Source organism: Panthera pardus, unplaced genomic scaffold (genome assembly GCF_024362965.1).
Source record: "Panthera pardus isolate Hobbes unplaced genomic scaffold, ASM2436296v1 HiC_scaffold_13, whole genome shotgun sequence".
Taxonomy (NCBI): Eukaryota; Metazoa; Chordata; class Mammalia; order Carnivora; family Felidae; genus Panthera; species Panthera pardus.
The window spans coordinates 116,156,827-116,170,040 of NW_026526688.1; the positions used below are offsets into that span (position 1 = coordinate 116,156,827).

The window sequence follows — 13,214 nt, forward strand, 5'->3', positions numbered from 1 at the left end:
CAGTTGTACTCCTTTTCTGAAATATGCTATCATTAATTGATATGGAAACTACACGTGCACATATAATCACACTAGTGATTGCATCAGTTAGGATGAGATAATAAATTTCAATTCCATGGAAATAGCCAAGGGTTTTCTTAAAGAATTTTTGAATTTATGAACTAAATACTATTATAAACTCAGTATCTATTTATTGCATGAATATTACATATCTACCTGTTGAAAGTTTTGACCAAGTAGTGATATGGTGCTCATCATTTACAATGGAAATAATTGCGACCACTGCTTTTGAATGTCTAGCTTGGGCTTAATAGTTGTCAGTCTTGCTTTCTTTATACTATGGATAAGTGGTTACCTATCAGCAATGCCCTAAAACAAAGACTTTAATCTTGGAAATAAAGTTTCAGGAAGTATCTGTTGAAATGACTAGTCTGTCAGATGAAAAAAAAAAAAAGTCAGTGCTGATTAGAAGAAGATAACTAACCATTTATAGAGAGGATTCTGGTAATAGATTAACGAAATAAAATACATACAGTATCAGTCCCAGAGTGGTACAGTAACACCGTCAGAAGGTTAAAGTTCAACCCGAGAACAACTATACCAGCTCCAGGGAAGTTCATGGAAAAAGTATTTTTAAGATTGGAAAAGGTACGTGACATACAGAAAACGTATTGGGATTCTATAATCATTATTACTTTTTAAATCATGCATTTGATTAAGGAGTAAAAAGAAATCTGAGTGACTACGGTTTAGCTGATAGGGCTGAATGAGCTGGGTGAGCTGGAATCACCTTGAGGGACTCCAAAAATGAGTATATTTTGTGTGGGGGTGTGAGGTTCCTTCAAAATGTTCATATTAGAGTCTAGGGAGGGTGGGGTGAGGGGCATTAGAGGACAAGAAAGGCCAGAAGGACATAAAACTGAATATTAGAAATACAAGTTATAAGCAAAAGTAATAAATATGCAATATTAAGTGTCCTTATTTCTGAATCAGCAATTGAGTATACTTGGCAATCGGCCTGTAGCTCTGCTTTACTGATCTAATGAAAATTATCAGTGACCTTAAAATGCTTATTTCTGCACAGAAGATTACCTCCATGTTAGGGGTGTTTAAATGGAATAGATTCTCTCAAGATTCTCCCTCCTAACTGAGCTACACAATGTGTTGGGCTTTACTTCCTTTATTCAAAAGCCAGTAAGTTACTATGGTGGACCATGGAAATGATTTACTAATTATTTCATAACAGAAGTTACAAGCAGTTCTCATTTTCATCAGAGTGCTGCCTGGTTGTAAAAAAATAGTAAACAAAAACAGAAATCTTTAACATTATTCATGTTTCATAGGGGACAAACACTCAGGAAGTCAGGAAAGATAATTTTTTGCAGATGCCACTTGTGTATTCATGGGGTGGGGAGGTGGAGAAGTATGGGATGTTAGTTAAAAGGCAGGAAGGATCTGTTTCTTCCACTCTTCTGTTCCTACTTCTCCTCCAACAGTGATTAATTTTTCAATACTGCTGCTAGCCTTGTTAATGAAGTCAGAAACATCAGCACCCATTGCTAAATGGACTCACCTACCACACTGATGAGTTAACATATTCCTCCTAAACATGGTTTACATTATCTTCATGCATTTTGTTTCTCCCCCCTCATTTTCCTACAATTATTGCTTCCTCCTCTCTTCTTTATCTATATTAAACTTCTCTCTCCTCTCCTGTTGCAAACTACCAATATTCTTTCAATCTTCCTCTATCACTGTGTTGTCTCCACTAAAGTGGAGAACTCCTCCGTGTTTTAGCCACTATGAATGAGGGCTAAGTAAACCAAAGGTAATACCTGCAATGCCCCTGGCCAAGTAAGATGCCTTACACTGGGTGAGTATAGAAGTCTAACTGCTTATGCTGACCCTTTGTTTACCCACAGACATGACAGACTCTAACAAGATGATCATCAACTTGGCCCTCTTTGGCATGACTCAGAGTGGAAAAAGTTCTGCTGGGAACATTCTTTTGGGAAGCACTGACTTCCACAGCAGCTTTTCTCCATGTTCTGTGACCAAAGATTGCTGTCTGGGCCGCAGTTGTCACCTCTGTGGCTTCATGCGTCGAGGGGGGCAAGAGATAACCCTGCAGATCCAGGTGTTGGACACTCCAGGTTATCCACACAGCAGACTGACAAAGAAGCATGTGAAACAGGAGGTCAAGGAGGCCCTGGCACATCACTTTGGGCAAGAGGGTCTCCATCTTGCACTGCTGGTCCAGAGAGCAGACATGCCTCTTTGTGGACAGGAAGTATCTGACTTAGTCCAGATGATTCAGGTAATACAAAATAGGCAATTACACTAATGCCATTATTCCTATTTGAAGGACAATTATCCTAACAGGAAAGAACTATGACAATTTGATTAAAAGAGTAGTTTAAAGCAAGTTTAAAACAAGTGCTAGTCACATAGAAATTGTAAAAATTACTTGATCTTTCCCACCAAGAACCATTTTTACAATTTCCTTTAGAGGAATTCGGTTGGTAATTTTGCAGCTGGGCCATAGGACTCTACCCACCCCCCTAAAAAATAAGATGCTAACTTCAGAGGTTAACTAACCTCTGAATAAGTTTGTAAATGTGGTCTCCACTCGATCTGCATCAGAATCAACTGGGCTGTCATTAAAAATGCATATTCATCCAAGCCCCACTGAAAGAGAATCACAAGAGTAGAGCCTGGGTATATGCATTTGCATAAATTTTCCATATATTTCTTAAAAACAGCCAAGCTTAAGAACTACTAAACTAAAACTAAAATACTGACTTGCATCCATTTAATATCAAGGGGACAATCTCTTTTTTTTTTTTTTTTCTTTTTTTGAGAGAGAGAGAGAGAGAGGGAGCGGGGAGGGGCAGAGTGAGAGAGGGAGAGAGAATCTTAAGCAGGTTGGGGAGGGGAGCGGTCTGATGCAGGGCTGGATCTCATGACCATAGGATCGTGACCTGAGTCAAAACCAAGAGTTGGACACTTAACCAACTGAGGTACACCCCTCCTTTTTAAGGGGACAGTATCTTACAGTTCACAAACAAATGGGTGTTCATTCACTGATTCAATCATTGCAAACTGTATTAGGTACCTGCACAGAGCTGAATGATTAGTGAACAGTACATGAGCCCTGCCCTCAAAAAACTTACAGTCTAGAAGAGATGAATAAACAAATATAAGACAGCGCCAAAGTAGTGTAATGTATGGACAGGGGGAAAGGAGGTTTCACTCTGACTTATATCATGGCAAACATGCACAGAAGATCTATGCTTTATTTTTTAGGAAAGAAATAAAGAATTTCAGATGCTTTGTGTGCCTCATCATCTGTAGGGCCACTAACTGATCCATGATAGCCAAGAAAAGACCACAGGGACCTCAGTGTGAACATAAATAACATATGCCACCTTTGCCTAGTGGTCCATTCACGTTTGTTTGTTTATTACAAGTCACTATCTTGGAAGCTTGTTCAGCTAGTCTAGGAGAGGAGCTGAAGATAGGGAGAGGTTCTAGGTATGGCTATAACCAGGAGATGGAGGGAGTAATACTTGCATACAGTATAGACATATATGAACCAGGCCCATGTAAAACCAACAATTCCTGGAAACTGCTCATTGAGCTGCTCCATTCCATTCAGTGTCTTGATTCTCTAGTCTGGGGCCAACCAAATTTAACTGCTGGACTTGACTAGCATTACTCAGTAGCCTTGCTTAGTCATTGAGATAAGAGAACTCATCATTACTAGAAGCTCTACAGGTAAATTACATGGTGAATAGAGAGCAGACATTTCTCTGATCATGATGTAGGGTTTGTTACACTTAAAAAGACAGTATACTTAGCTTCAAAGGAATATTTTCTTCCCTTTAACTACTAAAAGCATAAGATTGTTCTAAATGACACATTTTTTTTTTTTAGTAACTGCATGGTTCTAAAAATGAAAAAAAAACATATCACAAAAAACTAGCGGAAAAAAATAGGGTGACAAGAGCATAAAAAAATAATCCTCATCATCCAACTCCTGAAAAATCAAGGACATGCTGTACAAAAGTAGAGAAGATGATTGCAATTAAGAAACAATGTGTAATCTAAGAAAACCCACAAACCTCCCCTAAACTATGAAAGCCTGCATGTCAAACAATATTTCTGGTAGAAACCAGATGGGGGAGAAACCTGTTGCTATTCCATCAGTGTAATTTTTTTAAGTGTATTTATTTATTTTGAGAGAGAGAGAGAGAGAGAGAGAGAGAGCGAGCAGGGGAGGGGCAAAGGGAGAGTGAGAGCAAGAGAATATCAAGCAGACTCCATACTATCAGCACAGAGTTCGATGTGGGGCTCAAACCCACCAACCACGAGATCATCACCTGAACCAAAATCGAAAGTCAGACGCTCAATTGATTGGGCCACCTAGGCACCCCACCATCAGTGTAATTTTTAAACAAGTTTTAAAATTCATTTAAAGCTGCCATTAAATAAATATTTGGCTTAAAGTATAGGTGGATGTAACTCAGTGAATTCAGTAAGTGCACGAATATTTCTCAAAAACTAACCTCTCTCCTTATGCCTCCAAATTTTTCTCTATGCTGGTACTATGCTTGGCCAAAAGGGGCATTTTAAAAGGCATACGTTTTAAAAACAGATTTTGTTTTCCAGTTTTAGGATATAGAACACTACTGTAATCCCCTATTTTTTTATACAAGAGAAGTTGATTCATACATGTCTCTCTCATCTTTGAAAAGGTATCTGGCATACAGCCACCTTCTCCTACCACTGCCTTCCTTAAGCCAGTCTCCAGGTCATGACTTAAAGGCAGGGAGGAGATAGGCTAGAGTAAAACTCAGATCCAGATTTTTTTTTTTTTTTTTCTAAAATAAATATCTTTTCCCTCCCAGGAAAACTCAGCAGCCAAGATTTTAGTAATCTTCAGAGGGGCCCATGACCCCTGGGAGGCACTGCAGTCCTATTCTGGGCTTCCATAATAATTTTTGGTTGAAGATCGCCTATGCACAAGCTGGCTGTTTATGACCTTCTTCCTGAAGGTGCTTAAGTAACTGGTGGCAGCCATCTGGATGTGCTCACAGATTGGGAGCAGCTGCAGAATGTCTGAGTATTCAACAGGACCAACAGCTGTTAGGAAGGAGCAAGGAGTTGTTAAGGTCCTCTGGTTCCAGACACACCCTGGACTGCTTTTTCTTCCTGGTTTATGCAAAATGGGGAATGGAATATCTGCCTTCTCCCCTTTCCTCTCCTCCTTTCTGGGGGTGCTGCTCCCTGTCATGGAAGGAGTCAACAACGCCAATGCCAGAAAAGTAACCTCTTCTTTCCTGTACCTCCCTATTCCCTCTTTAAATGTCTCTTTTAATTTGTGCTCTTAATATTTTTTAGAGGGCTTATAGGCTGCCAGCTATGACAAATGAAACATTTCCCCAAATGATCCCTTTTTCTTTATTTATGTTAGGTCTTCGTAATTTATAGCAAAATGGTGGAGATGTCAGTGAGTCATCTCTCCGAAACTGGGAAATAAAGGGAATGATTCATCTAAATATTATCTGACTATCACTTGAATGTTATTTAAAAATCCACAAGTAATGAATCAGAGAATACAGAATAAAGTTACCTTAAGAAAAGTTCTAGCAAGCAGCCAAACTGCACAAGGAATTGAATCCAGGAATTGACTAAAATCCAAATTCTTTCCACCATCAGGGCATCATGTGTTATTACTATATACAATCAGGTTTCAAGCATGTATTTTTGATTTAGACTGAACAACTCAAATGTTGATGTTATAGGTGTGGAAGGCCAGTGCAAGGCCTGAAAATACTTAACAAACATAATGGGCTTAGTTGTTTAATACCATTTAGTTGAAAAATAAGCCTTGTTACAATTGTAGATATATGACTAAAAATGTTACTAAGAGTTTCTTGGCTTCATTTCCTCACTTATAAAATGGGGATAATTTTACCTATGTTAAAATTTTTTGGGTTATATTTAATGAATATAATGTGCTTGGCATTGTGCCTTACAGTAGGTTCGCAGAAAATTACTACCATTGTTATCATTTTTTATTACTGTCACTACACAAATTATAATGAGTCCTTATTCAAATGAATTACTAGATATGAGCAACCTATTATAGAGGTTAAGAGAACAGGTTCTATAGTAAGATATACTTGTGTTCAAGTTTCGGCTTACTTGTTTTGTGACCTTGGGCAAGTAATTTCTCTAGATTTCAATCTCTTAATTGGTAAAGTGGGAAAACAGCAGTGTCTCCTTTACTGGGTTATTTTCAGGACTAATTTCATATTATAACAGTAAATTAACTCAGACACTAGCACAAGGCAAGTGCACACCAAATGTCAGCTATGGTCATAATTTTGTTAGTATCTGTCTTATGCTAAAATTAGGACATGTTATTTGTAGCCTTCTTTGGGATTTTCTTGATAGATTTCAGAAGAAAATCAGAGTGAAATCAAGCATACACAGCCCTGATGTATAAGAATTTCCTTATTAATTTAGAAAAAAAATCTGGGAAGAAAATTCACTGGCTTACTAAGGTTAAAGTGAGAAGCTCTAATTTAGTGGAAAAGACATGGGCCTGGCAGTGAGGGGACCTCTGTCACAGGCCCAGGCCTGCCAACAATCAGCTGTGCGGCTTTGGCAAAGTCATTTAACATCAAAAGTCCACAATATCCTCATCTGTAAAATAAGGCAATTTGGACACATGATCTCTAAGGCTGAATATTCTCTGCATCTAACAACGTCTTATCATTCAGTTCTCTGAGAAGGTAATGTGGTGCTTTAAGTGGGATGAGAGTAAGGGAATAGTATGAAATATAAAGAATGGTCCTTATTGTCCTCCTGTTCCATGATAATTTTTCTCTCAGTTGATGTAATAGTTGGCTTTTTAAAATTTCCCCCCGAAAAAGTCCAGATGCTATGATTTCATCAACCACAAACAAATGGGGCAGGGCTGGTGAGGTCCTGGGAAAATGAACATAATTCCTGGAAAACAAAGTTTATATCCTAACTAGTTGTCCCAAAAGGACTAGATGGACTCATACCCATTAGCACTCTGAAACCAAACAATTCATGATTGATTGTAACATTTCCATCTAGCTTAGTACTATATTTAAATTATTAACACCAGATAACTTACATTAACTTATCTTGCTCTTGGATTTTTATGTGAGGTATCAATCAACTGTGATTATTCTTTCTCTGGGTCCACAGAGAACACGTTTGGCCACTAACACGATGACTATACACCAAGCGACACTACTTTCAAATAGTCAACTATTTTGCAGCCAAAAATCAATCTAAAGATTATAAGCTAAATCAACCATTCCCTTCTATTTTTGGCAGTAACTCAAAAGTGCAATTTCTCTCACAGTTTAGGACATGAGCATCCTTTCATAAATAATTATCAACATGTAAAAACTTCTGAGTGGTTGAACACATGGACTTTTAAGTGGTGTCGCACTTATAGATCCATTTTCCTTAGGTGGTTTAACTCATTTTTCCTGAATGTTATTATAGTCTAAAGTATAGGAAATGTCTGGTGGAGACAAAAACAGAATGTGTTAACGTTACAACCCAGAAAATCAGGAACTAAAGACATACCGTGAAAGTTATACCATTTAATGTAGTAAGTACTAACCAGCAAGAGAAGAATTCCATATTATATAACTCAGGAAGGGATCACTTGAGCCAAACAGTTTATTTAGCATGAATTTTTATTATAGTGATGTTTTAAAAATATTTAATGATAAATGTGGTTCATGCATCAACCAACACCCAGAGGGTAGGCCTGGGGGTAGCACTCAAGAGGTTAAGGTGTCTATTTATTAACTTGAATTAAACATTTCAATATCATAACAATCAATATAAACACATCAATCATGTACTTGGTGAATATCAGAACTGGCTCTAAATTTGAGAAACTTTCAGAGATAAGAACATTCAAGGATTAATAATTACACTTTATAGAAATAAAGGCCCAATACTATACAATTCCCAATAATGCTCAATCAGTCTCTTTACTTGGTGTGTCTTCACAGTCTGATAACTCTCTTCTTGATGCCTACACTCAAGGCATCATCACATGCTAGAAACTCATGCTAACGCTCACTTTCCACCTCCACCCCAAATTGGGCTAAATGTCTGCCTCTAAAGCACCAATATATTTTCTATCACAATACCTGCAATTAAACCAAATTGAAAGTATTTTCTTTCCTGCCTGCCCCTCTTCCTCAGTTTTAAGTTTAGGTAGTACAAACAATTCTCCACTAGACATAAGCAGAAAGTTTATCTGTCATGGTCCACTCTTTGTCCCTGGAACAAAGTAAACCCCCAATAACTATTTGCAGAAGGAATAAATCACCTAGAATTCTTTTTAAAGTTCAAATTCCCAGGATCCATCCCTAAAGATTCTGATGCATTTTTAGCAAGCATCCCAAGCAGTTCTGATGTAAATAACCCAAGAATCTTTTTATTCCCAGAATCTAAATCTATTTAGCACTTCATTAATTTTTCAGCCATTTGTATTAATTTGCTAGGGCTGTTGTAACAAGGCTGCACTACCTGGGTGGCTTTTAAGTAACAGAAATTTATTGTCTTTCAATAAATTTGGAGGCTAGAAGTCTGAAATGAATGTTAGCAGGGTTAGTTCCTTCTGAAGGCTATAAGTAAAGAATCTATCCAAGAGTTCTGTCCTTGGCTTATGGATGACTGTCTTTATGTTTACATGGCATTTTCCCTTTATTCTTATCTTTGTCCAAATTGCTGTTTTATAAGGACACCAATCACATTGGATTAGAGGCCCACTCACAATGACCCTATTGTCAAATAAAGTCACATTCTGAGGTTTAGGATTTCAACATATGAATTTGGAGGGGGGTGGGTACACAATTCAACTCACAACACTAGTTTATTTTGCAATGCTTTGATCTTCTCTCACAAGGAACATGTTACAACATACTGAATATGACAAATTTTGCTATGTCACTTTTAGGTAAAATGTGATCTTGAAATTACACATATATTAGATTTACACAAGAATTATCCTTTTTACAAGTTAGGTTAGTTAAGATTTTGCTAATTTGTGTTCTGAAGGCACATAAGAATATGCCAACTAAAGTACTTTTTTAAAAATCCTTTTGTAAAGTTTAGAATCTGTTAAAAGTAATTATTCATTGAATGTACTGATCTTAAAATTTCAATTCAGATTTTCTTCAAGCAGGGCATTTTTAGAACTAGATATATATAATTATTCTATGGTATAGACAAATTTTAAACAGATATGAGGAAAATTTTGGACTTACTCACTGAGAAAAGTGTTTCTGAATTTAAAACACAAAATGCAGACTACATGCAAACCCACGAGAACTACAGAAGAGAAATTTTATAGGAAAGTACCATTTTATGTCCCAAAGATTAAACTTCAAAACTAAAGACTCAAAACAAATAAATAAAACCCTAAACCTTCTATTTGAGATGACAGTGAGGTCTACATTCCAAATTAATCCAACCAATATCTAGTGAGAGTTTACAATGTGCCAAAGCTTTGACTTACATAGTAAGGCATAGACTCTGCCTTCCAAAAGCTACTGGTCAAGTTAGAGAGATAAATGTGTAAACAAATAGTCTGATAAATGCCAGACTGTACCAGGAATTTAGTTGGTAACCGTGGTCTCAAGATGTTTAAATATATTGTCCCACAGTTGCCGTATTTTCTATTATTTACATGTCTTGACTCCTTATTCCCTTCCTCCTCCCTTCCTTCCTTTCCTTCTCCCCTTTTCTCTCTTCCTTTCATTTGCAGTTTTTCAGTCTTATAAATACCAATCCAGTATTTGTTACATACATTGAAAATAGTTTCCCAAACCATCTTTCAATTTTCTCAAGAATTTTTAAACCAGTTTGTCCTGATATCCCTCTATGGATTTGTATTCAACCTCTCTATACATCAGTTTCTCCATATTTAATGGAAATAATACTAGTATCTTCCACAAAGCATTATGTTGAATTTCAAAATAAATAAAGCATGTAAAGTACCTAGCATAATATCTAGCACTAAATAGTAGTTGTTCTTCCTTCCTTCTTCTGATTACTAGAGGTCCTGGATATTTCTTGTTATGTTCATTCCTAAGTATTTTATATCTTTCCAAAAACTCAAAAATAAATAAAACCCTAATAAACTTTCTATTTGAGATGATGGTGAGGATCTAAATTCCAAACTGCTATTATAAACTGGTAGCAGATTTGAAAATATTTTGATAATGAGAATATTTGGAATGAATGGAATGTCATTTTACTTTCACAATGCCATGATTTCATATAACTTTGTAAATATTTTAAAAAGTTAAATGGTTATTCCTAGACACCTTCCATATTGTATGAACAATTTGCCACATGCTGGCATTTCTGCTTTACATCAGCTTATTTTCACCAAACAAGAATTTATTATATAACCAACTTCCATATATCACTAAACAAAGGAACACCAGTCTTCAATGTTTTTCAACCACAGTAGAGGAAGTCATTTGATAAACTGGACTTGATTCTAAGCATGTGAAGTGAAGAGGATGCGAGTGAATCACAATATTTTGTAGCTGTTTCAAATCACTAAATGTAATTTGATCTTAACTTTTCCATTGTATGACATCTGACTAATCAATAGATTGTAACCAGATTATATAATTACAAATCCTTAGAAGACACTTTTGGTTATCATGGTAACACAACATTTCTACAAAAAGAATACGACAATTCCCTTGGCCCAAGTCCTCTGACTTAAAGGAATTCAGTGGTTCTAACAGCTCTAGGTTGGCAGGCAAGTAGAAATTATTGCTGAATGTTATAAATGTAATTGTATCATATGCAGCATTAATAACATGCAGTTCTGAAATTGTGTATACATAAATTGTAAGAGCAAAATGAAATGGAGAATTAAAGCCTTTTTTTTAACAAAATCCACCCATCTCTATCCATTTACTTACATTATTTGACCCCATCTTCACTTTCCATTGCATATATCAATTTTTAGTAACATAATGACATCCAGATCTGTTGCCTATGTTGGACCGTAACTCCTTTGCTTGTGTTTGAGGAATATAGGCCAAGGCAAATAGCCATTTAACTTTCTCTCTCTTTCAGGAACTTCTAGGACATGCTTGGAAGAATTACACTGCCATTCTTTTCACCCATGCAGAAAAAATAGAAGAGGCTGGGTTCAGTGAAGATAAATACTTGCATGAGGCCTCCGATACACTGCTAACACTGCTAAATTCTGTACAGCACAGATATATTTTCCAGTATAAAAAAGGAAACTCACTTAATGAACAAAGAATAAAAATCTTAGAAAGAATCATGGAATTTATAAAAGAAAATTGTTACCAAGTTCTTACCTTTAAATAAAATTTAGATAAAGGGAAAAGAGCTTTGGGCTTTAGAGTCAGAAACCTTGTTTCAAAAGTGCCTTTGTCAGAATGGTTGAGGACTGTCAGAATTCTCATAGCCTGCTACTGACAGTGTACATTGGTATAACCACTTTGGACAACTGTTTGGCTGTTAAAAAGAAATTAAAGGAAACAAGACTTCTAATGCAAATCCTATGATACAGCAATTGACCTATAATTATATATCCAGCAGAAATGTGTAGATTTGTACACTAAAAGACATGTATGTACAAGAATGCTCTTGGTAGTACTATTCATAATAGCCAAATAGCTACCAGTAATTATCCAAAAGTCCATTAACAGGAATATAGATAAGCAAATTGAGGTATATTCGATGGAGTATTTATATAATAATGAGAATGAGCAAACTACAACCACATGTAACAATACTAATTGTCCAAACATAAAATTGAATGAAATAGTATATACTATATTATTCCATTTGTATAAAGTTCAAAAACAGTCAAAACTGATGTAATATAAACTACTCTGATGTTAGGAGAGGTCACTCTTGGGGAGGGGACGGTGAGCATGCACTGGGCAGCTTCTGAGAGTCTGGTAATATTTAGTTTTTTGATCTGGAGGTTGGTTTGAGTACTCACTTTGTAAAAATTCAATAAACACTTTTGATTCATGAACTGTTTAGTATATATATTTGAATGAAATTTAAGATGAATCAATTATCTATATTTTAAAAACTAGTTCCACCAATTACTTGATGCTAGACAACGAAAATTATTTAATTCTGTGAAAGGCCTCATTTGGAATATCTAATGGATAGTTACTATAATGATGCTCAATAAATGTTAACTTTCTTTTCCACTTTTTTATAACCTGTGGTTCGTATTTAGGGTTGGAAATATAGGTAAAAATTCAAAGCCAAGCCCTGCAGCACAAACAAGGGTAACAATATTACTGTAATAACCAAATAAGAATAAAGCCTGGACTTAAAAAGAGGCCTCCTCTACCTTTTAAAGTTGGTCATGTTGGCTTAATAGAGACGATGGTCTAAAAGGCAGCAGAGAGGACTGAAGGAAAATAATTCTAGTCAATCATAGCCAAGTCTATCACCAAATCAAAATTGGATCATCCTCATGTTTAACATTGGTATATGAGCTTTATAATTTATAAAACTTTCACTAAAATAGTTTCCAATTTACAAACAGTTTGACCTCACGAAATTAATTTGTAAGTTGTTTTAAGTGTGCAATTCACTGTATTTCCTATTAGAAACAGGATTGTAGCTCATGATTATCCTCCCAGACTAGTCCTCATAAGCCTACTTAATGCTTAATTTTACCTGAACTCTAGCACAAATGGTATTAGAAAGCCTAACACCAAAATTTGTAAAATGCTTCTATGTGAAAGCATAATTCAAATTCCAACTTGAAACAGTATCTCTATTTCTCTGCAGGGCCCAACAACCGGGCTGAGTTTAAGAACTAAATAGGAATTGACACTTCCCCAGGGGTTGCTCTCTTCGTGACAGATAATGAGATTTGAGGCTGCGAAGCTGAAACTGAAGTGAGTGGCGAAGGGAGTGGAAAATTCAGGTATTAAGTCCTTCATATCTTTCATTCATGTGACATCAGCTAACTCTTCTAGGATATAAATAATACTAGTTTCAGGAAAGATAGGTTGTGGAGAACATTCAGGGGTTCAAGACCTCTGAGGCCAACCTGATTAATACAGGAAAGGTGCCTCCAGTTTCAAAGAGGAAGACTTCTGTGATGTTTTCCC

At 36.1% G+C, this 13,214-nt stretch overlaps 1 protein-coding gene across 1 annotated transcript; it reads left to right on the forward strand.

The window, feature by feature from the left end:
- Positions 1–536: 536 nt before the first annotated feature.
- On the forward strand, positions 537–11,433 carry GIMD1 (GIMAP family P-loop NTPase domain containing 1). Its single transcript, XM_019416656.2, has 3 exons — positions 537–648; positions 1,923–2,317; positions 11,173–11,433. The coding sequence occupies exons 2-3, from the start codon at positions 1,925–1,927 to the stop codon at positions 11,431–11,433; spliced, it is 654 nt and encodes a 217-aa protein (XP_019272201.1). The 5' UTR covers positions 537–648; positions 1,923–1,924.
- Positions 11,434–13,214: the final 1,781 nt, after the last annotated feature.